The following is a 27,170-nucleotide window of genomic DNA, read 5'->3' as shown; positions in this document are numbered from 1 at the left end:
ATGAAAATGAATGCCGTACCAAGCCAGGTATCTGTGAAAATGGTCGCTGTGTGAACATTATTGGAAGCTACAGGTGTGAATGTAATGAAGGATTCCAGTCAAGCCCATCAGGCACTGAGTGCCTTGGTAAGTTGATTTCCTTGGCATACATTTCCCGTTACATGAAAAAGTATAAACGCTGTGCAATAATATTTAAATAAAAAATATTTTATGCTTGCTGCTTGCTAAGATTTCTACCAATAATGCAGACCCCGAGTACTTCACATGTCTCTTGGCTGTGTGTATAATAGATTAAATCACAATCCTTGATCTGTTTTTCAGGATTAAGATAAATTGAGTTTTCAAAGAGAAAACAATGATTTATTTTATTTCTGGGAAAAATAATTAACATAGCCAGGAAAAATGGTGGTTTCATGCTGAAGGAAAAAAGTTTGCATATAGGGTAAGCGAGGCTGATGCTAATGTTAAATAACAAATCTCACATTAAGAGCAAAATATTTCTAATTATTCCATTTATGAGCCAGATACTGCTGCTACAGAATTTGAATGTTAGATCTGTTATACTGTACAGTTGTGTGTAAAAAAATAAATACAAATCATTACTTTTCAGTAACTATTTTGATTAATTTTTTCCTAACTCACTGTTTTGCTAAATGGAGATTATTATAGTATGAACATTTAAAGTAAGAACAGGAAATGTTACTGGCAAAATTCTATATGTCATAGGCTCTAATTTCAGTCTGTAAATTAACATTTTAAATAAATTCTAAACAATTAAAAGGGAGCTAATACAAACTTGAAGGATCTTATGCCTACCTGGAAACAATTTTAGGATAGTCTAATAACCTGAAGAGGAAGGCAAATGAATGCAGTCACTGATAACTTGGGAGAGGGGCAGGAGTGGTTGATGAAGCTGTTACTGCATGCTGAAGAAAGGAGAGTTTGACTAGAGTTGTTAACTGTCCGGCCGGGCTTAGTTTGTTAGACTCTAGTAACTTCTGGAAGATAGCAGGGCATGTGATAATATCTTGGATTTTTTTCAGTCTTCATAGTGTTGAATTCACAAAGGGGTTTCTCATTTTAACTAGTAAACATAAAAGCTACCATTCAGCAGAGCAAACAACTGGTTATTGTTTAATATTTTGGTTATTACCAGACATCAGTGTATGAATTTATCTGATTCAAAATGCTTAACATTTTAAGAAGTGATGGGGGGGGGAGAAGCAATTGAATGAACTGAAGTGATGAAACGAAATAATTCTTCTAAAGCAAACTACAACTGTAAGAATTGTTGAGACATTAGGATTTATGCTCCTCCCAAAAAATGCAGGAAATCAGTTTCTTCAAGAGTAAATGTGCCACTGAATGAAACTGGGTTTCATGATCCTGCTTGTGAAATATTTTCAAGGGAAACATCTTCATCCAAATGTAGTTGCAGTGATAATTTAAATCCCTGTTCTGAACCTACGAGCAGATCTTCAGCATCGACATAATCACCATCAGCATCATGACTGGTTCAACAGGTGGACTGATATCCCTGCTTCCCCATCCTACACAGGAAGATTTCAGGCTAGCTACAAAGGGGACTAAGACTAGGTGCTGCAACATCTGACTTTTAGGCACCCTGCTGCCCAGTGGAATCTGCCACTCTCACTTAGGCACCCAGGCTGTCTACACTACGCATTGGAAAAGTTAGAGCAGGGATCCACATTAACTAACCAATATGATATGCTGATGAGAGGGATGTAGCCTAAGCCCTGCCTCTCAAAGAGAGTTAGATGCTTAAACAGGTGGTGCCTCCCTCCAGTTGGGAATTTCAGCTGTAAACTCTCACCTGGATTTAGGGCTGACCTGGCTTAGGTGCCTGAGGAAGAGGAGGGTATGTGGTGGTGCTTTTAGTCAATTATTGCCAATAGATAGGGCACTCACCAGAATGTTAGAGACCTAGATTCAAACTCCTGTTCTGCATGGTGCGGAGAAGGCCTTGGATCCCAGGTGCCCCACCTCCCAGGCGAGTGCCGTCATTATAGGATACTCTGGGATGAGTCTCTTCTCAATCTCACCTGAGATGGGGGAAGACCTGGGTTCAACTCCCTACGCCAATGAATATTTAAATATTTACAGGAACATCCCCCCTCCCCCGCATGCCTACTGGATCAAGCCTTGAGGATTAGGTAGGCAGGGGAATGCCTAGTTTGTGACTCCCACTGGGGCTTAGGCATCAGGACTCAGGTGGTTTTGTGCATGTCCAGCAGCAGAAATGTAGGCACTTGAGGTGTCTATCAGTGGAAACAATGCCTAGGGACTTCAGGAGCCTATAAGGTTAGATTGTTAATCCCCCCTCCATCTGACTTTTGGATTTGGGCAGCTAAAGTAGCAGGTGCCTAAACCCCTTTGTGACACTAGCCCTCTGTCACTAAATTTGCATCCAATTACCATAAGTACTTGAAATTTGCATTGAGAATATGGAGACCTTTGCTCAAAACCCAACACATCAGACCAGCAATCCGTATGGTTCACAACATTATCAGGCTCTCCCATTCAACCTGGCATTAAAATGATGGTGCTGGTAGCAGACTAGAAAAAGGAAGGCATATGTGCATCTCTGCTTGGATGGCTAGCTAGTCAGAGCCAAGAAAAACCACCAGATGAGGGAAGCCCTTGCCAGGATATGCTTTCTACAAGAGAACCATGGACGGATCATCAGCCAGAAGAGCTGATGATTTCTGTCTTGGCAGCTAGTGTTACCGAAGCCTAGTTAAACACAGAAGCCAGCAGATCTTTCTTAAAACAGGAGCGGCATCTGAAGCTGCAGTGCCAGAATCAAGTCCTGCAGGTGAGGCAGGGTGCATTTAATCTCCCACCTAGGTGACCAATTATGAATCCAAAAAAACAGATTTTACAAAAAGTTAGGAAAAAGATTTTGTAGTTACTATTACATGCTGATTCAGTATATTCTGGCACTCTGCACTGTGTAATTGCTTTCTGGTTGTTCTTTTATTATCAAATGAAGTGCAGCTGCAAGATCTACTCTGGAGCAATATTCATGGTAATACAGTACATTGTAAAAACATGTTACAATGCCAACAAGTGAAAGTGTAGCCATATTTAATGGAATTTTTGCATTAAAAAAGGATTGTGATATTTTTTCCTACTTACTGTATAACCAGTTCCACGTAAATTGTTATCAACAGAGTGTTGATTCCATAACAGAGTAGTAACATTCAAGGTGCAGGGCACTTCTGAAGATTAGTGACCAAATGGAGCGAGGATGGCTCAGGCTATTAATCCCAGCCCAACATCAGTCCCAAGGAAATACACTGCTCTTTTGAACTAAATATATGAACAGATATTTTCAAAAATTACATTTTGGGGGAGTTTGCTTGGTGCTGTTTCCCTTCAGTGCTTTTAGGGTCATGGTATCACTGCAATGCATTGTGCTGGGTATTTCTTTAGAATTAAAGCCCAATACATTTGCTGATCAGATTGTGCAGTCTTGTGTCAGAGTTCCATTTAGCTTACGTATGAATCAAAGCTTTGTATGAACTCCAGGTCAGCATGTACTCAATGAGCTCTAGCTTTCAACATTTCTTGCACAATATACCTATTTAGTTGACTTCAGCTATTTCTTAGTTAGTATATAGAAGAAAGTGAATCTTGTTGACATTTTCAGAGTATGGCTCCACAGTAGGAAAATTCAGTCACAAGTGTAAAGTTTTACTGATATTTAAATTAGTTAAGCATAAGCAGAATTAAAATTGATAGCCATAGGCTTTAATCAGTGTAACTGCACTTGACTTTATTGCCTTCTGTACAGTATTTTGAACTGACTGAAATCCAATAGATTTCAAGATAGCTAAATGTGGACTAATAAAATTAGGGGGGGGGAGGGAACAGTACAATGATTGCTTGTCTTTGGTAAATTTAATTAGATGACCATGGGTAAAAAATTTCAAAAGCACCTAAATGACTGAGGAGCCTAAATCCCATTGAAACCCACCAGTAGTTAGGCTCATAAGTCATTTACAGGTTTCTGGAAAAGTTTTCTGTATATCTACAATTATTAAAATCAGTTTTCATAAAGTAATTAAAAAATCCTTACTCCTTTAAACAATGGATGCATACGTGGCCATTAGGTAAAGGCTATAAAGTAATTCCCTAAAGGACTGAAGTAATATTCAATAAAATATATAAATACTTTATATTTCAAACTATACCCCACACTAAAAATCTGCTGCTCCATGATTCAGGTCCACATTCTAGCAATGTTTCATGGTAGCTATGATGTCACCACATGATGTATGCTGGGATATCACAGTTAGTTACCTAATTTCCTTAATAAATATTTGTAGCTTCCTTTTTAAAACCGTGAAACGTGAAAGCTTTAAGTCAGGAACATCTCTTAACTAAATAGATACACTGTGCTTACAGAAAATAATTCTCTTCCAACCAAATTGGATCTTGTTAATCTCTCTAAAGGTGCTGCAATACAGGTTATATTTTTAATGAGGAGACCATTTAATATCACGGTGTAATTTTAGCTGGTGGTTCAAATTAAGTGGAACAATAAAGGCATACCTAAAAAAACCCTAACTTATGCAGGGAAATGTAAGTTATAGCTCTTTGTACCTGCTGATTCTATTAGTCAGTAGATTTGCACAGAGGACGATCAGGCAATTTGCTGTCACCTGTCCTCCCTCACAGTATCTAACAGAACAAATGTAAGATGTAAGTAGTGCCCCACCAGCAGAAACCACTCATCTGAATCAGTTTAGCCCGGTGTCTTTTGGGGTTCCCCAGCAGAGAACAAGTTAAAATTTGTTCTGCTTCCTCAACATCCCTCCTGATGGATTTCCTTACACTGCCTAGGTGTAGGATGGAGATACTATGCTTCCACAAGCCAATGAAAATCCAGGAATGAATATGATCTATGGTGTATCACTTTTAGTAAAATACAGCTGATTTTTACTTTGAAAGGAAAAATTTTACCAGTAAAAGAGCTACTTTCAGAGAATAACGTGCAATGAGGCAATCCAGTCCATTTTAACTAACAAATCAGGCCAATGATACTGGACCTATTACTAGTGTTGGTATCCTCTGTGTAAAAAAATATGCTAATTGGGGGATATTTAGCATGCTAAGGCCATGTTTACACTTAAGTTTTGCCAGTTTATTTTATCATTCACACAAGTAGGCTGCTCTGCCAGGTTCACTGGGGGATGCTCCAGGATGTATTATTCTGGGACATAACCGATACCAGGTCTCATGTAACCACTGACTCACTTGGGGGAGTCCTAGCAACCCTTTAAGAGCAGTAGATTATCAAAGTATTTTTAGGGTACGGTAAGACAAACCATATTAATATGCTAAATGCTCCCCAAAGACTGGTTGCTATAAGAGTCACTCAGCACATAAATCTGGGGTCACAGCAGTTTTTTTCTAGTTCACTTTTAAAAGCATTTATATGTAACAATAATGGACCATAATAGTATCAGTGAGACTTCCTGTTTAATACACATCCAGCTCACATTCTTTCTTGGCCCCTCCACTTTCCTTTCAGATAACCGCCAAGGATTCTGCTTTGCTGAAGTTTTACAGACAATGTGCCAGATGGCTTCCAGTAGCCGTAACCTTGTCACCAAGTCAGAGTGCTGCTGTGATGGAGGGCGAGGCTGGGGTAACCAGTGTGAGCTTTGTCCACTGCCAGGAACCACCCAATATAAGAAACTCTGTCCACATGGACCAGGATATACAACAGATGGAAGAGGTAATTGTGGGAAGAGCAGGTGAAGAGGTAGAGGAGAGGAAATAGACAAAAGATAACACAGAAAGTACCATGCTTTCTTAAATCTCTGAGATGTTTAGCTGAAGTTACCAGCATTTCTGAAGTTTACTGCAAAATTGCTCAGCTTGGTATTTTCTATACATCCAATAATTTATTTCATATGCTTTTCAATGGGCAGCACCTACAAATCCTTACCTAGTGCCTGCTGTGGGAATATTCATATAAGCAAGAATTGAGTCCTAAAACAATGACTAAAACTGAAAGGCTAAAAGCTGTCTAGAACAGGGGTGGGCAAAATATGTCCCGCGGCCTGGATCTGGCCCATCTAACATTTCTGTCCGGCCTTCTCTGCCCCCTTGTGATCTCCAAATCCAGGCCGCTAAAAGTCCTGTGGCACAGCGGGGCGCTCAGGCAGGCTGCCTGCCTTCCATAGCCCCACGCCACTCCCGGAAGCAGCAGGCTGCTGCTAACATGTCTCTGCATGCCCCTGGGAGGAGGAAGGAGATGGCTCCGTGTGCTGCCCCCGCCCCCAGCACCGTCCTCACAGTTCCCATTGGCCGGAAACTGGAGGTTGTGCTTGCGGGTGCAGGCAGCGCACGGAGACCTGCTCTCCCTCCCCCAAAGGGCGCGCAGATAGGTGCCGGCTGCAGCCGCTGGCCTGAGTCTGTACCTCACACCCCCTCCCGTACCCCAACCTCCTGCACCAAACTCCCTCCCAAAGCGCACACCCCTCACCCTCTCCTGCACCCAAACTCCCTCCCGGACCCCGCACCTCCTCCATTAATATAGTAGAAATGTGCGGCCCATGACAACTTACCGAAATTCGTGGAGTGGCCCCCCCTGCGAAAATTATTGTCCACCCCGATCTAGAAGCTGTTGCATGCTACAAAACATAGATACATGAGCCAAAAGGCATCAACAGCTGAAACCTGTAGCTACACAATAGAAAGAAAGAAAGAAAGAAAAGAAATAATGGAGATATCCCATCTCCTAGAACTGGAAGGGACCTTGAAAGGTCATCGAGTCCAGCCCCCTGCCTTCACTAGCAGGACCAAGTACTGATTTTGCCCCAGATCCCCAAGTGGCCCCCTCAAGGATTGAACTCACAACCCTGGGTTTAGCAGGCCAATGCTCAAACCACTGAGCTATCCCTCCCCCCCCTACAATAGTTTCATTGTATGATCTGCAGATTTCTACAAAGAAATCATAAGCATAAACATGAGTTTTTAATTCTTATGAATGTTAAAAGAAAATCAAACCAATCTAAAGAAAATTCACTTCTATTAAATATAAACATTGTGTAAATTAAGTTTGTAAAACTGGAGCTTGGTTTCTCAGTACATCAGCAAGAGAAATTAGGTTGGACCAAGTTACAGAGTTCAGATCCAGATGTAGAACAGAATTTAACAAAAATATGAAGGGTGATTGGATTGGGCCCATCTCTAATGACAAAGTAAGGAATAGGCGTTTGTAGTAGAAGCATGTTGGGGGGAAAGTTTGTAGAATATTAGGGTAAAAAAGGAATCTGTATACACCCAGTACTGTTTCAATGTCCTGTAATTCCATCAGGGTCAGCAAACTGGAGTTTATCACTGAGAACAAGATCATTTTATCAGCTCTCAAAAAAGGCAAGTGAGAGAATTAAAAAACAGGGGGGAGGGTAATGAGCTTGGTTTTAAAAATTAGATGTTTCTAGATTCAATTAGACTGTAGATGTCACATTCAAATGTGATACTAATGAGCTTCTCCTTATCATATTTTAAAAGGTGACCTGTTTATATTTCCTCTCCAGATATTGATGAATGTAAGGTCATGCCAAATCTGTGTAGAAATGGCCAGTGCATCAACACAATGGGTTCCTTCAGATGCTTTTGTAAAGTTGGCTACACCACTGAAATAAGTGGGACATCCTGTGTGGGTAAGGTTATCACTGTAATGCTTAGTATTTTTGCTAATCCAACAGATTTTTTTTTTAATGAAGTGTTTATTTTCATAGTGAAATTCCCAGGTAAATTCTTTAAAGCCTCAGAATACAAAAATTCTCTCTCTTCCTCTCTTCACAAAATACATTTTTGTCTTCACATTTAGTTTTGGGGAGCTCTGAGACCTGATTTAGGATATTACAGTTCAGCTAACCTAGTGGTATTTCAGCAACAACATGAATGAGGCTACATCTACACTACAGGGGGGAGTCGATTTAAGATACGCAAATTCAGCTACGTGAATAGCGTAGCTGAATTCGACGTATCACAGCCGACTTACCCCGTTGTGAGGACGGCGGCAAAATCGACTTCTGCGGCTTTTTGTCGGCGGCGCTTACTACCACCTCCCCTGGTGGAGTTAGAGCGCCGATTCGGGGATCGATTGTCGCGTCCCGACGGGACGCGATAAATCGATCCCCGAGAGGTCGATTTCTACCCGCCGATTCAGGCGGGTAGTATAGACCAGACCTTAGATACCACTGAACTGGCCACTAACAAGACAAATCATGGTTTGGGGAATAAGCTTTTGGCGAGTAGAGGCTAATAATTAATTGCTCCAAAGGACATGTCAGGAAGTTACCATTAATTAAGACTAAAGGGATCATAAAGTAAGAGGCTTTGTCTTTAGAAATTAGTTTAACTGTTCTAGCTGATCCTCTAAGCAAATGCACTGTTGCTTCAGTTATCCACCCTCTCAGGTTATTTCATTGGTAGCTTGCATCTGTAAAGAAAAGGACAATTCGAAAGCATGGAAAGAATTATAAAAATAATTTGGAAAAATTAGAGATTTATGCAGCTGTTCAGTAGCATTCTTGTAAGTAACTGAATATTTTTACTAATTACTGATTCTTGTACTTAGATCTTGATGAATGCTCCCAGTCTCCAAAACCATGCAACTTTATCTGCAAGAACTCAGAAGGAAGCTACCAGTGTTCATGTCCCCGTGGCTACATCCTGCAAGAGGATGGAAAGACATGTAAAGGTGAAGAAAGTTGTCAGTTACATCTAGCAATGGCTACTTTATAAATACTAGGGCTGTCAAGCGATTAAAAAAATTAATCGTTATTAAATCACACTGTTAAGCAATAATAGAATACCAGTTATTTAAATATTTTTGGATGTTTTCTACATTTTCAAATATATGGATTTCAATTACAACACAGAATACAAAGTGTACAGTGCTCACTTTGTATTTATATATGTGCATTGTAAAAAAAACAAAATAGTATTTTTCAATTCACCGAATACAAGTACTGTAGTGCAATCTCTTTATAATGAAAGTTGAATTTACAAAATGTAGAATTATGTAGAAAAAACCCCTGCATTCAAAAATAAAACAATGTAAAATTTTAGAGCCTGCAAGTCCACTCAGTCCTACTTTTTGTTCAGCCAATTGCTCAAACAAGTTTGTTTACATTTGCAGAAGATAATGCTGTCCACTTCTTGTTTACAGTGTCATCTGAAAGTGAGAACAGGCATTCTCATGGCACTCTTGTAGCCAGTGTTGCAAGATATTTATGTGCCAGATGCGCTAAAGATTCATATGTCCCTTCATGCGTCAACCACCATTCCAAGGGACATGCATCCATGCTGATGATTGGTTCTGCTCGATAACAATCCAAAGCAGTGCAGACTGACGCATTTTCATTATCTGAGTCCGATGCCACCAGCAAAAGGTTGATTTTCTTTTTTGGTGGTTCGTGTTCTGTAGTTTCTGCATCAGAGTGTTGCTCTTTTAAGACTTCTGAAAGCATGCTCCACGCCCCATCCCGCTCAGATTTTGGCAGGCACTTCAGATTCTTAATCCTTGGGTCAAGTGCTGTAGCTATCTTTAGAAATATCACACTGGTACCTTCTTTGCGTTTTGTCAAAGTGTCCTTAAAATGAACAACATGTGCTGGATCATCATCTGAGACCGCTATAACATGAAATATATGGTAGAATGCAGGTCAAACAGAGCAGGGCACATACAATTCTCCCCCAAAGAGTTCAGTCACAAATTTAATTAATGCATTTTTTTTAACGAGCGTCATCAGCATGGAAGCATGAAGGGGCATACGAATGTTTAGCATATCTGGCACGTAAAGACCTTGCAATGCCAGCTACCAAAGTGCCATGCAAATGCCTGTTCTCACTTCCTGGTGACATTGTAAATAAGAAGAGGGCACCATTATCTCCTGTAAATGTAAACAAACTTGTTTGTCTTAGCGATTGGCTGAACAAGAAGTAGGACTGAGTGGACTTGTAGGCTCTGAAGTTTAACATTGTTTTGTTTTTGAGTGCAGTTATGTAACAAACAAAAAAATCTACATTTGTAAATTTCACTTTCAGGACAAAGATTGCACTACAGTACTTGTATGAGGTGAATTGAAAAATACTATTTCGTTTGTTTATCATTTTTACAGTGCAAATATTTAGAATAATAATAATATATAGTTTGATTTCAATTACACAGAATACAATATATATATGAAAATGTAGAAAAACATCCAAAATATTTAATACATTTCAGCTGGAATTCTATTGTTTAACAGTGTGATTAAAAATGTTTAATTGTGGTTAATTGACAGCCCTAATAAATACCCTCAACTCCAAGAAGTGATATAACAGCTGCAGCTCCCAGGGAAATCTCTGGTCCAAAGTCAGTGGTGATATAGAAGGTGGTATATGTTGCATGTCAGGTATAAGTGGCATACAACTTTCAGGAATTCGGCATTCAACTCAGTATAAAACAGGTATAAGTTGGATTTAAAAAAAAAAAAAAGATAGAATGACTCAGAAAAAGCCTTGCACCAATTCCAACTGCAGTAGGAGGCGAATGCTAATTTACTTTAGGTGCACGATGGTCAGAAAATGAGTGGCTGTAATGGTCCCTCGCTCTCCCACTCGGAGGGAGGCCACTCAGGTTGGTCCTGTCTGGCCAGGACCAGAGTCTGCAGGACAGCCAAGAGCCACAATAGGGCTGGGCGATCACTAGTCACTGTCAGGCTTTAGCCTGGGTTTGGATGGCTCAAGCTGTCAGCCCTTATACAGAGTCTATTAGGGCTGGCTTGGGTCTGGGCAGAGCTCAGGCAGCCAGCAAACTGTCCATGGGGGTGAGCCGGTAAGGGAGGCTCCTTCCTCAGGGCTAGAGTCTTCCTGCATAGTGTAGGGAGTCAACCACCCCAGGGTGGGGTGGCAGGGGGACGCGGGCCCACCCTACTCCACTGCGTCCCAGCCCAGGGCCCTGGCAGAGGCAGGATTGGCTGCCCCAGCGTCGGCGGGGATGCAGCCGCAACACGCCGACGGAGCCATGCTTGGCTCTGCAGCTGGCTGCTCCGTGGCTGTCCCTGAGCCACTTCCTGCCTCCCCGGGGTTTGTACCTCTAGCCTCAAGGCCTCCTCTGGCTCCTCCAGGTACACGGCAGCAGGCACTCTGGAACAGTCCTCGTCGGCTTCTGAGGATCGGGAACAGGCAGGCATAGGTCCCCTCTGGGCCGCAGCGGAATGGGTGGAGCGTCGTCCTCCTCCGCAGGCTCTGCCCCAACTGTGCTGCAAGGCCTGCCTTTTATACTTCTGGGGGGGGGGGGGGGGGGGGCGATCTAGGCTTCAACCTCCAAAGGGAGTGTAATCGTCCCTTGCTCTGCTGCTCGGAGGGAGGCCAGTCGGCCTCACTACAGTGGCTAAGAGGCCTGATTTGCCACTCCATTACACTAGTTCTACATGTGTAACTTTGTTAACTTCAAGTTGTATTAACACCAATTTTTATGCTGGTGTAAATAAGAGTAGAGAATCAGGGATAACACTATTTAACTTGCTCCAGCATGTACTTCCCTGATGAATACAGATTTAAGCTTCAAGTGATAAAAAAAATTATTATTAAGTTAAAAAGGAAGTACTTTCAAATGATCTTTTTAAAGAGAACAAATATGGTTAAATCTTTTTCACTGAGTCTTACTAAGATAAATCTGCTACTTTCAGATCTCGATGAATGTCAAACCAAACAACACAACTGCCAATTCCTCTGTGTCAACACTCTTGGGGGCTTCACATGTAAATGTCCACCAGGCTTCACTCAACATCATACTGCTTGTATTGGTAAGAACACTTCAACACAAAGTTTTTGTACATTTCTCTTTGTTATAAAAACAAGGGCAATACTTAATATGAGCCTTTTGATCTATTTATTTTGTACCACAGATTTAATATTAATACACAGATGGAGAGTATTTTATTTCTCAGTAGTTCAAAAAGGCAGATAATTATGAAAAGCAAAAATATCTGAAGCTCATCTACAATAAGCATTTTTGTAGTGACTATTTGTAGGTAGTTTCTAAATGTAACCACATAGAGACAGAGGTAAAATATTAAAATCTGACTTAAAAAAAAAAGCAATCAAAAACAGATTAAAGATATTTTTCTTTCCCTTGATAGCTACAGATGTCTTTCAAAAAATTTTGCATATATGTCTTACCAATTAAAGCCATCCTCATCTGTAGTGTACAGTGGGCCAAATGTTCAAAAGACCATCCTCCTTTTTCCTCACCCAGTCTGTACCTGTATTTTGCACCAGAGACTGAATCACAGTACAAGCACAAATATTTAAGTACTTATGGCTCTAAATCTGCAAATTAAGTAATTAGACTTGCAAGTTTAGTAGGTGCAAACTACTCTGTATGTGTAACCTCTTAATCCCATCCCTTATGTACTTTCTTTCTTCTCCTGTACACGTATTTTTTTTAATCACTGCATTTTTTTTCTAGATAACAATGAGTGTGGTTCACAGCCATCACTTTGTGGATCAAAAGGAATCTGTCAAAACACTCCTGGAAGTTTCAGCTGTGAGTGTCAGAGAGGCTTCTCTCTGGATTCTACTGGATTAAACTGTGAAGGTAAATTTTGAAGGCCATACCTTCTCTGCTAAGGCAGAAATCTGCAGTTCTTTCTTACGTGAGTAGTCGTACTGAGGTCAAATGGAGTATTTGCATGAGTTGTAGCATCAGGCCGTTAGCCTTAGAGTAGACATATGAAAAAAAAACAAAACAGGAATGTAGTTCAGAAAATTTGTATCGACAATTTGCTTATCCTACTGTTTTGTTGTACATACTCACAGTTCAATTTGCAAGTAGTATCATAAGCAGAACGCTGAGTACTCTGCAGCGCAACAGGCACTAACTCATAGACTTTAAGGTCAGAAGGGACCATTATGGTCATCTAGTCTGACCTCCCCCATGATGCAGGCCACAAAAGCTGACCCACCCAATTTCCCTTATCTCAGCTGTTGAAGTCTCCAGATCGTGATTTAAAGACTTCAAGTCGCAGAGAATCCTCCAGCTTGCGACCCCTGCCCTATGCTGCGGAGGAAGGCAAAAAACCTCCAGGGCCTCTGCCAATCTACCCTGGAGGAAAATTCCTTCCCGACCTCAAATATGGCGATCAGTAGAACCCCGAGCATACAGTCAAGATTCTCCAGCCGGACCCACATTTTACCAGCGATGGCACGTTATTGCCTAATTGACTAAAATCACGTTATCCCATCAAACCATTCCCTCCATAAACTTATCTAGCCTAATCTTGAAGCCAGAGAGGTCTTTCGCCCCCACCGTTTCCCTCGGAAGGCTGTTCCAAAATTTCACCCCTCTGACGGTTAGAAACCTTCGTCTAATTTCAAGCCTAAACTTCCCCACAGCCAGTTTATATCCATTCGTTCTCGTGTCCACATAGACACGTGTCCAGCTGTAGCCCCCACATTCCATTGCAACAGTAATGCATACTATCTCCATAAAATACCCTTCATTCCTGCCCCCCCCCCCCGCAACCTGCAAACACACCCAGTCTATCTCATCACTGAAAATACTCAAAAAAGACATGTATGACTATTATTTCTAAAGCTAAGGTCTGGTCTACACGGGGGGGGGGGAGGGGAATCTATCTAAGTTACACAACTTCAGCTACGTGAATAATGTACTTAGATCTATCTACTCACTGCGGTGAGTCGACTGCTGACACTCCCCCGTTGACTCCGCATGCGCCTCTCACTCCGGTGGAGTACTGGAGTCGCTGGGAGAGCGTTCAGCGGTCAATTTATCGCATCTAGACTAGATGCGATAAATAGACTCCCATTGGATCGATCGCTGCCCCGCTCAGAAACAGCTTCCCAGGCCCTCTTCTCATGTGCACCAAGGAAGTGGGGAGCAATTTATTTCCTCGGTTATTGCACATTTTTTTTCAAGCAGCCTAACTGCTTGCCTACACTCCTGGGAGCAGCTGGACTCCAGTTCTGGCTCCATGGAGCAGTGAAAATATTTAACAGGAACATTTTGGTTTCAATTTCGCAACTCAAACAAATGTTCAGTTTGGAAATTGTCAAAACACCACATTTTGACATTTTTAAATGGAAAATTTTCTGTTTTCTGTTTCAAGACAAAATTTACACAAATTAGAGTAATTTTTGTAAATGATTTAAATTCGAAGTTTCAGTTGACCCAAACCAACATTTTTTCCAATTTTCTGTTCACAAAAATATGGTATTTCAACTTGCCGTCCCAATTCCAAATGGGAAAACAATTTCCTGACAAGCTCTAACTGAAAACCAGTTCCTTTGTAGGAAAATTAGAGCATAGGTGGCAGCTGCAGCCAGATCCCAACAGGGCAGCACAAGACAGCAAAGTGAAAAGTTCCACGGCAGACATGCTGAACTCTCTGGCGTCTTGAAAAAATGCCAAATTCCAATGCTATTATTTTAGGCTCTCTGCAGGCGACACTGCATCAGTTAATCTTAAAAAAATTGAACAGATTATAATTGTCACAACCATAAGCACTAGAAACATTCTATTTTATATGAAAGTTGGGATTTTGAAGCACTTTTCCACAGGAATCTTGGAATATGCATGGCCCCTGGGGTAGGGTTTTAGTTTGAAATATGTGACAATAAAACTTTTTAGAATATGATGAAAAGTGTTTTCCCAGTCACTGTTTATAAATGTCCGGAATAGGAAGAGTCGGAGTCTTACATAAACATGTTAAGGTGTTCTAAACTAATGTTTCACCCCTTTTTTCTACAAGATAAATATCATGCGAGTGCTCTTTTTTGCTCGTAGTGAATATGATGCTAGCCATTTATTTACACAAGGGTGGGGGTTTTACAGTGTAAATACTACACAATTACAAGGTAAATACACAAAAGCTAGAGCAATTAAAAAAGACTGCAGTTCAATCACCACAAACAATATTTGAGTTTTGAGCACTGCAAGTCTGCCTCAAATTTTTGGAGATCACGTGTAGTAAATTACATTTCTAATGACAAGACAGAGAAATCTAGTTGGGAGTTTGATAGTCTAGTGAACACAGTATGCTTTCCCTGACATTTGTTAGGCTGCTTACAACTTGCTGTTAGGTGAAACTTTTAATGAATATACATATTTTTTTAAAATAGGAGACTTTAATACAGAAGTGTTTTCTTGCCTTCTCTTTTCCCTTATGGCCGTCCCCTTCACCTTTCTTCGCACATAGCCCGGGAACCTTTTAATTTGGCTTTCCTTACTGGGTATAGGTAGACAAATTAGACCACTTCTGTCCTTATCTTACATGTTTGTATTTCTCAGTGCCTTTCAAACTAGCAACAACAACAACAAAAGTCCTTGCAAAGCTAGTTATTGGAAACTAGATGTATGCCCAAAGATTTGTACTTTAAACTTAGAAATCTAAATGGACACGGGTGTTCCAGAAACCATAACGAAAAACTAAGAATCCCTCTTGTGACTGGCAGTCTAGAAAAGTCTTGTCCCAATTCTGGAGGAAGTTCTGATAATATTATTTAATGATTCTAGATATACAATTATTGTGCTATAGTTTAAGAGTTCTACAGCGTTTGTGGAAGTCTGCATAGCAGTCCTGCAAATTCCTGCACACTTCCCTCACAACTGCCATTTGTAGGTTCCCCTCTATTGAAGCAAAACATCCCAGATGCATTACTATGTTCAAAGGCTTTGCTTTCAATTCAGACAGCATATTGGAACATAGGCAAGAAGCTCCTAATGAAAGCTGAAAAAAAAAAAAAATCTGGATTTGCACCCCAGATGCACACAATGGTCATAAGGGTAACATTTCCAAAAACCACCCAAGTGACTTAAGAGCCTATGTGCCTGACTCACTTTTGAAAAATGGGACTTAGACTCCTAAATCATGTAAGCACTTCTCAAAATTTTATGGAGCTCCTGGACTCCATGGCACATTGAAAACCCTGCAGTTTGTCCTATGCGCATTCAATGTTTTTCAAGCCGCTGGATAGTTTATACAGCAATTACATAACTTGATAATCACACTTAATGGATGTAATAGTTATCTTAAGAAACATAGTTACTGAAGTAACAAATCTTAAAGAAAACATGGGGATTGTGCCCTATAGAACCCAGTCCTGGTAGGTCTGAACACCGGCCTCCCAGGAAACACTCAGCACTTTGCAGGGTCAGGTCCTATGCACGTATCCAATATTTACCAAATACACCATGTGCAGTTACCGTGTATGGGCCCAGTCTTGCAACTCTTACTAAAGCAAATATTTCCATAAGCTTCATCTGAACTTACTAGTGTGTGTAAGGAGCCAAATTACGGCTGCAGCATCAAGCTTGGGTGAAAAATCTTCTATGGATAAAGTATGGTCCTTTAATTACAGTTATTGAAGTAAGTTGCGTGTGATGGTGGGGTTGGTTTGCTTACTTGTCTGCAGTTTGTGCAACCATCGCTTCTTCCACATTTTGTTGTTTTTTTGGCAGATGTGAATGAATGTGATGGAAACCATAGGTGCCAACATGGCTGCCAGAACATCCTGGGTGGCTACAGATGTGGGTGCCCACAAGGGTACATTCAACATTATCAGTGGAATCAGTGTGTTGGTAAGAATAATCTCCTTTCGATGCAGTAGTCCAGAAGTTACATAACAATGACAAAATGCTCCGATTTTCAGAAACCCTATGAACATCTTTTAGGTTCAGCGGTACCTACTTCACTTCATTAAACTTGTGTAGCCCTTCTCTGACTTATGCAGTTGAAAGGGGTATAGTTACATAAAATCATGTCAGCTGACTGTTACTGCTTTGCAATGGGAGGAAAAGACATGGAAATTCAAGATAATTTCCACGGAAGGCCTGTAAAGCCCTTGCTAAGATATAGTTAGCACTTCAGCGCTTTACAGCTATTGACTTAATAGACACAGATAACCACAAATGTACAAACCTTTCAATTGATATATACAGCAGCAATAGAAGCAAATGAAATTAAATAAAGACAAAAGGTTAACTATAAGGATTTCTCCCCCACGCACTCAGGATTCTGTAAAACAGAATTAGCAAGAATACAATAAAAACATAATAGAACACCACGTTTTTCAAATACAAAGACAAATAGATGATGTGATCCATATATCTTTTAAGGGCAAGAAGGGAAGGAAAGATGATCAAATGTAAGGTCAGCAGTGCCCACTCAATATTTTTGGGAGAAAAACTGTTTTTTAAAAGTGGGGAAGGATGAAATTACATAACATCATAAGAATATAACTTTACTTCTAAATCACAGATTCATATCTATCCCAAGGTTTATAATGAGCAAGAGATTTTTCCTTATGTAAAAATCCTATCTGGAATGGATGGATGAAAGCAATATGGCTTAATGTAAATTCTATAGCAATCTACAGAAATGAGTACAAATGTCACCTCTCTCTGTGCTTTTTTAAAAACCATCCTGTAGCAGGGATAAAAAAAAATTATGCCAGAGCTACATGTCAAAAGAAAATTATACCAGATAGTTACAAAAAGACCTATAGAAAACTAATAAGCAATTCTATATGATATTTCCATAAGGTTTACCATTTGGCATCTGTTTGTTTGGTAATCTATGGCAGTGGTTTTCAACCTTTTTTCATTTGCGGATCCCTAAAATATTTCGAATGAAGGTATGGATCCCTTCTTAGATGTAGTCTGCAGACCCCCAGGGGTACCGCAGACCACAGTTTGAAAACCACTAATCTGTGGTATAGGGAATGAGTTGGTGTTTTCAGTCTAGTAGAGAAGTCAAGAACTGAATGTGAATGACTAAAGAGGCAGTTATTCTAGCCATTTGAAGTATTTTGGTTCATATTCCACAGCCCATTCTATATCTGTTCTCATAAGAAACAGAGGATATTAGCATCCAGGACTGTCAGGCCAATAGTTGCACACAATTCACTTTTTAAAGAACCAAAGATGCATAAAGTATACCGCATTTAATTTAAAGGATAAAAAGGATCTCAGAAATGCTTATATTGATCAGATTGCTAGTTTTGAGAGTAGTTTTAAGGTATCCACTTATAATAAAAGTTTACATTTTTACAATAAAAGGTGTTTTATCCGGCACTTCACCAGCCAGAAAGCTCTATAAACCAGCATTTCTGATCTTCATTGAAATTCCAGTTTATAGGCCGGTTGCCAGTTAAGTAAGAGGGAGGGAGTTTGCGTGCAGGAGGGAGTGCGGGGGTGGAGTGCGGAGCCTCGCCCCAAGTGTTGCCGCCGCAGCTCCCAGTGGCTGGGAACCGGGGCCAATGGGAGCTGCAGGGGCAGTAGGCAGCGCACAGAGCCACCTGCTGTGCACCAGGGAGCAGCCAGGGAACCACCTCAGGTGAGCGCCTCCCGAATCTGGCAACCCTCAACTCCTCCCGCACCCCAAACCCCTGCCCCAAGCCTCCTCCTGCACCCAAACTCCCTCCCCAAGCCTGCACTCCACACCCCAATCCCCAGCCCTGCACCCCCCTCCCTCCCTCTTAGTTAACTGGCATTTTTCATTTACCAGCACCCCCCCATTCTCCAACATGCCAGATAAAACAGCTTTTACTGTATATTGTAGATAAAAGAATCAAATAGCATGAAAATAGGAAACTGGAGGATTGATAAATATTTCACATTGTTTTTATAAATTACAAAAATGGATATGCATTATAGGAAGAAATGGGAAATTTAAAAACTAGTGTTCAAATGACACCAAAAATGATTTTTAAAATACCAGAAACTTCAATTTTGCAAAGCCAGACATCAGAACAGCAAGAAGAGTGTAAAGAAATGGGACAGCAACAATGTTCAGTTCAAGAGAATGCAATAGGATCTGGAAATGAGTTCTCTAGATACCATTTGAAAGAGCTCTGAGAAACTTTCAGTATCTGGTGAGGAGTTATTTAACATCCTAAAAGGGAGTAGAGAACCTAATAAAGTGGGGAAACCTAATAAAAGTTCACTCACTTGATGTATTTATAGTCTCTAGCTATTCATGAACACTCCATTCATATGTGAAACCAGTTAGGTTCAAAAAGTTTAGAGCTTAAGGGACCTTGTCAATTTTTTTTTGTGGGGATGGGGGCGGGATTTACAAAGAATTGAATCATTTCCATTGCTCTGCTGCTGCTTTTTGTAGAGCATGTTTGTCTCTCCAGTGGACATTTTGAGTCTATCATGATTTGACTACAGTTATTGTGGTAATAGTTTGAAAATTCAGTTTAAAAATTTAATGAGACTCTCAACTATGGTAAAGAGTCATATCATCATATGCTTTAAAATGACCTAATATAGATCTACAACAGGATATATCAGAGGGAAGTGAAGGCTCAAAAAAGTGCTAAATTCATGACGATGTTTAAAACAATCTTCTAAGTATTACTTCAAGTATTATTCCTACGCACTGCAATTTCAAAAATTATTTTTCTATGGAATCACTTCATGTGGTGCACCTCAATGTAAACGATAAGATTAACTTCTATTACATGGTAATTTGTCTGCATACCACAGCTGCACAGACATGGAGAAATTCTTACTTTGTTATAAAAACAGCTTTTTCACCCTTGTTCATTTTGTTGCTGTATATCTGATTTGGTTTCCCAATTAGGAAAGACATTCCACATATAAATGTCAGATCTAATTATATCAGAACAACACAACCTGGTTACAAATCTACCAAATGTGCTTTTGTTGGCAATATTCCAGCTCTGCTAAACATAGCAATAAAATACCCAATAAACTTGTGCCAAATGTAATTTTTTGAAGCATTTTTAAAACCATGTGCTGTTTAGGATATTTTAATGAACAGAGATATAGTATATCTGTATACATACTTTTAACTTGTTCATGCAGGATTCTGGTTTCACCTAATTTCTCTCCAGTGAGATACAAAGTAAATTGTGAACAAGGATTCTAGAGTCATGTTTAGTGAAGCTTGCCCTACCAACGTATCACACTCTCAGTGAGGAAAGAGCAAAGATGGCCTTGTGTTTTGAGAATTAGGGAGCTCTATAACCATGCCCAAACAGCCATCCCATTAATACTGTGTGTGAGAGAAGCACTGGTTTCTTTTAGAATATTCTAAATCCCCCACCCCCTCCAGAGTAAAATAGTTAAGATCATCCAGGTCCTGCAATAGAATTATGGGTGAAGCACTTAGTCTTTGCATGAACTCAAATGCCTTTATTTTAAGGCGGGAAAGCCACAAAAATACTCTTCTCCACTGCAGATTTATCCTCACCTAATAGTACCCTGGGGAAATTGTGGTGTTACTGGGAAAAGAAAAAGAACAGCAAAGAACATGATCCTGAACTGGCTGAAAACATCTCAGTGGAAATTTGAGTTTATTACTTCCAAAATACAGAGTTGAGGGCCTCTGAAGCATTTGAAACCTAGCTCTTGTCAGAAAGAGAATATAGACTAGATGGACCAGTGGTGTAGCAATTTCTATGAGGGAGGCTGAGCCTCGGCTAAGTTGAATGTCAGGGGGAGAGGGGAGGCTTACAGCTTGCATTTGTAGTCAGAGTTGTAAATTGGGAAGGACTACATCTGGTACATGCCCAGGCCCTGTGTGAGGCACTAAAAATTCTAGCAATAAATATTTTTCCCTCCCTGGAAATCATAAGCTGTTTATGACTACAACCTGCCACGATGGTATCTTCTCATCTGGATAAACAATCTTTTATTTTGCTTATTAGATGAAAATGAATGTACCAACCCTAATGCTTGTGGCACTGCTTCCTGCTACAACACACTTGGAAGTTACAAGTGCGCTTGTCCATCTGGATTTTCTTATGACCAGTTCTCTAGTGCGTGCCATGATGTGAATGAGTGTTCCTCCACTAAAAACCCCTGCAATTACGGCTGTTCCAACACAGAAGGTGGTTATCTCTGTGGCTGCCCTCCTGGATACTACAGAGTTGGACAAGGGTGAGTCTCTTTCTCCCTCTCACAAACACTCTTCCTTCATAACACTTATGATGATTGTATAACGCATTGTAATAAGTGGCCACCATAAAAAAGCAAGAGCTACCAAAGCAAGAGCTGCAGAAAACTCAGTTGGCAACAGAACTAGTGCAGGAGCAAACAGGGCCTCCAACACCTCTGCATGCTACGGTCCATACAACCTTATGGCAGTCTCTACAGTAGGCCTGAAGAAAGTGGAGGCAAAGACAAGCCAGGAAATGGAGCAAGGCCAGTTCATTTGGAGCCATGCAGATCCACTGGCCTGACCTGCCTTGCAGGGTCATGTAGCAGGCCATAGGTGCTGCAGAAGTCACTGAAGAGACACTGCACCAGTGCTATGTGCCTTGCCTCTGGGTTAGGGAAAGAATTCCAAGCCTATCTGCATAGTTCTTCTGTGTACCACCCATGTACTTAGGTTGTGCATAAGAACAAGGAATTGCCCTTATATATCTGTGGTACATAGGAAACAAAGTATTGGTTTGTGTGTGTTCACTGCAAAAGAGCATCATTTACATCTAGCATATGAGCAAAATTAAGTAATAGCTGTGATTTCCCCTTTTGATGGCAGTACATTGTGTATTTGGAGCACTTTCCCAAATGGTACGAGGATATTCCTCATCTAACTGTACTTTTCCTTTGAAGTAACATCTTTACAATGATTAGTAAGGAATTTCTATTGCACTGATCAACCCAAAGACAAAGCAGAAAAAAGAGAGAATGAATAATTCAAACTGAATATAATAGCCCATTGGCCTGAAATAGTCAGAACATTTACTTTGGATGCCAAATGTCCCGTTGGAGATATATTCTTTGTAATGTATTAGTGTTCTGTGTTTTGAGAATTAGGGTGCTCTATAACCATCCTTTGTTGAGCATGTTACACTATACAGGACAAATTTTAAAATATTATTCCACAGACATCTTGGGGGGAAATGGAGATATTATGTAACAGTGTAAGGGGTTATGTGGGCTTACGTCCATCTAAATGAGGACATAAAACTGAAGTGAAAAGAAAAATGTTATCTGTCTATGAACATTTTGAGAAATGGGTCACTCATATGATCATCCCTATTCAACAGCCATTGTGTCTCAGGAATGGGATTTAACAAAGGCCAGTACCTCCCTCTGGGTGGAGATGTAGATGAAGAAAATGCTTTGTCCCCTGAAGCATGTTATGAATGCAAAATCAATGGCTACGCCAATAAAAACAGCAGGAAAAAAAGAAGTGTGAATGAAACTGAGCAAGCAGAGGTGAGTGAATACCGTAACAAACTAGCTAATATGTATACTTAACAGTCCTGGAATCAGAACTACTCCATGGTATGTCAAACACTACACAGCTGACACAAGGAGGAGTAAAGTTCTATCACCATAGTCATTTTGAAGTTCCAGATGACTATCTTGTACAGCATTCTGTAGTCACAACAGTGCGGGCTTATGTGGCCATCGAGTTTTTACAAGATGATGATTAGCTTCTAAACCTGAGCTATTTGTATATGTGTTTAAGGGTAAATTAATCATATTGTGATGTAATTGCCAATATCACAGAACCATACTTCTGGATCAGGCTCAAGACTTTCCTTAGTGTATTTCTGACAAATGGAGATGGGGATCAGTGGTTGACTCCCACCTTAGGATGCATTTTGGGCATGTCTCCTTGTTGTTTTCAATTTTTATTGAGGTACCAAGAAGCCTTAGGGCAAAAGCACATCTGTTAGGTTACATAGCGCCAGTTTGGGAGACAGACTGCCCGTTGCAGTGTGTACCGCTCAAGAGCTTCCCCCTACCCCTTACAGCATCATGCAGAAAATCAGTGGTTATCTGCATTACAGGATGTTGTTTTATGGCAGTAATCCAACTGCTGAAAGCTGCAGTAATGAGAAACTATTGATTTGGTTTAAAAAAAAAAAAAAAAAAAAACAGCAACCAAGAGATATAAATCTTCTCATAGTTTTTACAAGGGCTCTGATTGAAGATGAAAAGCATTATGGACAATTACAGTAAGTTTTTACTGCTAGATTTACATATGGTAGTAGTGACTAAGTTTCTTACATAAGCAAACTGTGGCGCTCCTCAGCCAGACCACCACCCTGACACAAGGAGTTAGCATTTCCACTCTCTGGTCCACAAAAGGTTGGTCATAGCATGGAAGTGGCCTCCACCACTTCCGGAGAGGAAGGCTGTTGCATAGCATTCTAGAGCATTGTTCCAATGTTGATCCATGGATTAGCTTTGATGGCAGTTTCTGAAGAGCTTGTTAGTGCTGCCATCCCTGCCTTACAAGGGGTTGTGTGTGGACTTGGCATAGTGACCAGAAAGTAGAATGTGGAATGAAAACATCTGAACTTTATCTAAATATCTCGGCGAAGAGAAGAGCCTTTTGTGCACGTCTAATATAAAGCATGTTATTGCTAAGGCGTCCCATGAAATAGTGGCAGAAAGAGGAGAATGAATTTCCTCATTTATATCTGGGGGAGGGGATAGTTAGCCACATTAACCATTGTAAGAGAAAAGTGGTTTCTTACACTTGATACTTCTGATGATGTACAAACAGTTACCTGGTGACAGTATGGTACCCCTAGGTCATTACTTCACTCCTATCTAGTGTGTTCATCTTGTTACCAAGCTATCCAGTTATTTATGTTCCATTCATGGCAGTGGAACATACAAGCACCTTCCAAATAAAGTAAAAAATTCCCTCATACAGCATTAATTTTTCTATCTAGTTCACTGTACCCTAGTCTCGTTACTATAGCTCTCACATGGCAGTAAACCATATTGTTATCTGGTGCTATTAGCCTTATGTGAAATCCCCTAATTTCACTTTGGAATTTTCACAGCAAACAGAGTTTGGGTTTTTTGTTATTGTTTAAACAAAATCTAAGTTGGGATCGTCTGGGTCCTGTTGGCTAGCAGCATGCCCGAGGTTCAGTGAACACCTTGTCGCAGCACCTGCAGCCACCCTCAATTTGCTTTACTTAACCACAGATTTAATCTACAGTGCATAATGGTATGTAGTGTAATAGGATTTGACCCTTTTTGAGTGCATCCTGTCCCCAGTTATAGATGCAGAAGGACTTGAACTGGTAAAGTTCTGCAGTGCAGCAGAGTGAGAACAATGGTAACCCAGTCATTTCCTGAGAAGTAAAGATCTATCAAAAAGAGAGAAGCAAGGAAAAGGCTTCCCAAAGAAGTCGCAGCCTTTCATAGCTCTTTCATTAGATGAAGAACAGTTTTCACCTACAACCACCTGCCTTTTGTTATAACAAAGCTATTAGATTAATTTATCTTTTTTTCCCCCTTATATGTATTCATATCAAACACACTGGGACAAATTCATGCCTGTACTAACTCCATTTGTGTTACATCAAAGCAAAAATTTCCCCCTTTGGGAAGATCAGTTTGCTAGTAGTGCAGATTTTTTTTCACTGCTCTTATCACTGTCAGCTGCTGAACGTAGTTTCTCATAATGCCGGGATGTAGACTCTCACTGAAGCTTCTATACAGAAAACATTCTTCAAAGAACTTCCAGTATAGCGGTTCAGGGTTCCATAATCTTTCATATGGAAGTATGATGAGGTATTTAGAACAGGTTGGAAAGTGGGATACTTCTTGTTTCTTTTCTGCAGAGTTAAACCAGTACTTTTTTTGGAGCAAGCATGAAATTATGTCAACTCTGAGGCAAGAGTGAAAACTGAACCTTTTGTGGACTTGGGTTTTACAGAATAATTAAAGTTACAGCACCGTGTGAGAAGCCTTAAAGATTTACAGGGTGTGTTATGTGGAACTGAGTAGATCTCCCAGCTGGAAAGGATTTATAAATGGCTTCTTTCACAGCTGCAGTTTTTGAGAGAGGAATTAAACTGTTACTAATCAAAGTCACTAACTTGCATTGCTTTAGGAATAATATAGAGCGTGTGTCTCTCTCCAACTATCCTTTCCTTCTCTTTCACTTCAGATTGAGCAGATTAGCTTGGAAAGCTTAGACATTGACTCTCCTTTGAAGATGAGGCTGAACTTCTCTGGACTTGGTAACAAAGAACACATTCTAGAATTCATGCCAGCCATACAGCCCCTTACGAACCATGTCCGCTATGTCATCTCCCACGGCAATGACTATGGCATCTTTCAAATCCATCAGAGGGATGGACTTAGTTATCTGCACACAGCTAAGAAAAAGTCAGTGCCTGGCACTTACACACTGGAAATCACTAGCATTCCTCTATACAAGAAGAAGGAGCTAAAGAAACTGGAAGATAGTAATGTGGACAACTACCTCCTAGGAGAGCTTGGAGAAGTGCTCAGAATGAGATTGTGGATTGAACTCTATTAGCCACCTCTTCTAGACTTAATCCAGTTCTTGAATCACTTCTGTTCATCTATTTATCCACCTGAGCATGTCTACTTTTCAAAAGCTTTAAGGAGTCAATGACTTAGAAGAAGAAAAAAAAAAAGACTTATCTTTCCATCCTGCCAAGACTGCAGAATGACCCTGGCAGGAGGAATGACTGACTCTGCCATGGTCAAAAGTTTGATTACAAGGGCAACCATGGTTACTGTATCCTTTATATAACCTCAATTTAAAGTATATTAAAACTAAAGTTCAAGAGGTCAACACATGGCACTAAATGGCACAAAAATGTGAACAATTTTTTCCTGTTAGCAGTCTGTAACACTTTGGGTATTTTGCTATAGGTGCTAATTAAAAAAATATAGATGTTTATTTATTTTAATGCAGTAATATATGGAGAAATTACAAACTATGTAAACAAAAGGGAAACATTTGTTTTTCTTTAGATATATAAATTTGAGCTATTTTAGAGGTATTCTTAAAAAAAAATCCAGTAGATTTGAAAAAGGTTTCCTTTTGTATGCCAGTTGTCCAAATACTTTTTAAAAAACATTTGCATGCTATTACCAGCTCTGATACCATCCTCTAAAAGACATTGAAAAGTACGCTTCAAAAACATTGAGTATTCAAAAAAAGTTTTAAATGACTAGAATTACAATATTAGGCTCTGTAAAGATGATCATATTTCACTGCCGGTCACTAGGACTATATTCTGTATCAGCCACCTGAAATAATGGAAGCTGAGGCACAACCACTGTAGCAAAATACCTTGACTGCTTGTGATACCATTACCATTGCAGGCCAACCTGTACTGTATTTCCTTCCGATAACCTCAAGGTACCACATGTGCTACCACAACACCTCATTCTCACAAAAGGTGCTCTACATACTTGCATTACTGTAGGCAGCTGAAGAAAAAAAAAGTCTTTCCTTTGAAGGGAACACCTGATGTTTCACTCTGTTTGGTGCTGGCTTGGATTAATGGTGCATTTACTAGGATTGAGCTGTTTCAGGACTGCCATATGTGCAAACTAATTACGCAGTGCAGACCAGGAAAATATATTTGAAATCATGTTTTTAGAACTTTCATTAATACTGTAGTTATACACCATATGCCTCATTTTATCCTAGCCTATTTTGTAAGAAAGATGTTTGTACATGACATTTAGTTTTCTTTAGCAATTTTTTTTTAATGTTGTACCATTCTGTGTTACATGTATGTCGCCATGGTGCTTTTTTTTTTTTGTGACAGCTGGTGCCTGTAACTCGTCATGGAACAGAACCTCATTATGTGAACAGCCAAAGCACATACAGACTCCAGGTTTATTTCAGTCATGTAGCTGTGCTGACCAAAGATTAGTTACAAGTTACACTCTGAGTTTTTGGGGAAGAGAACCCTTCTACATTTTAAATCAACTGTTTGTGAGCTTTTTTTTTTATTTGTAGGTCTGTATCACTATGACAACACTTTTCTTGCAATAAAGCTTATTTTGGGGTGGGGTCTTGAATTGTACATGTATTTTAAAGAGAACACCTGCCTAACTGCATAGTTGGATGGTGTCACTAATGAAGGGCAGAAACAGCAGTCAGTGTAGGTGCCTTCTTCCCTGGCTGGATACTAACTAGGTTCTTCAGGGCACACTGAGGAACTATGCTAAATATTCTGTCCTGGCACAGTGTTGAATTAAATTTATCACACAACATTAGAAAAACCTAGATCCTAAGTCTGTTTCCCTTATACTGCTATACATTGGGAGTAACTCCAGTGAAATCTCACACTTACTTGCAACCTTTGCCTATAAACTCAGGGTG

At 40.1% G+C, this 27,170-nt stretch overlaps 1 protein-coding gene across 1 annotated transcript; it reads left to right on the top strand.

The window, feature by feature from the left end:
• Positions 1 to 26,631, top strand: LOC113409262 (fibrillin-2-like; the record flags this gene model as incomplete). The annotated part of the gene is made up of 10 exons (XM_026662979.1): positions 1 to 126; positions 5,561 to 5,767; positions 7,578 to 7,703; positions 8,627 to 8,749; positions 11,727 to 11,843; positions 12,509 to 12,637; positions 16,520 to 16,639; positions 20,740 to 20,971; positions 22,087 to 22,258; positions 24,966 to 26,631. Coding segments are annotated over 10 exons (1,727 nt in total), but the record flags the coding sequence as incomplete, so codon positions are not given.
• Between the last annotated feature and the right edge of the window lie 539 nt (positions 26,632 to 27,170).

Source organism: Terrapene carolina, unplaced genomic scaffold, assembly GCF_002925995.2.
Source record: "Terrapene carolina triunguis isolate 2854851 unplaced genomic scaffold, T_m_triunguis-2.0 Scaffold31648, whole genome shotgun sequence".
NCBI classification, from domain to species: domain Eukaryota; kingdom Metazoa; phylum Chordata; order Testudines; family Emydidae; genus Terrapene; species Terrapene triunguis.
Note: the sequence above shows the minus strand (reverse complement) of the source record. Positions and strands in the feature narration are given on the sequence as shown.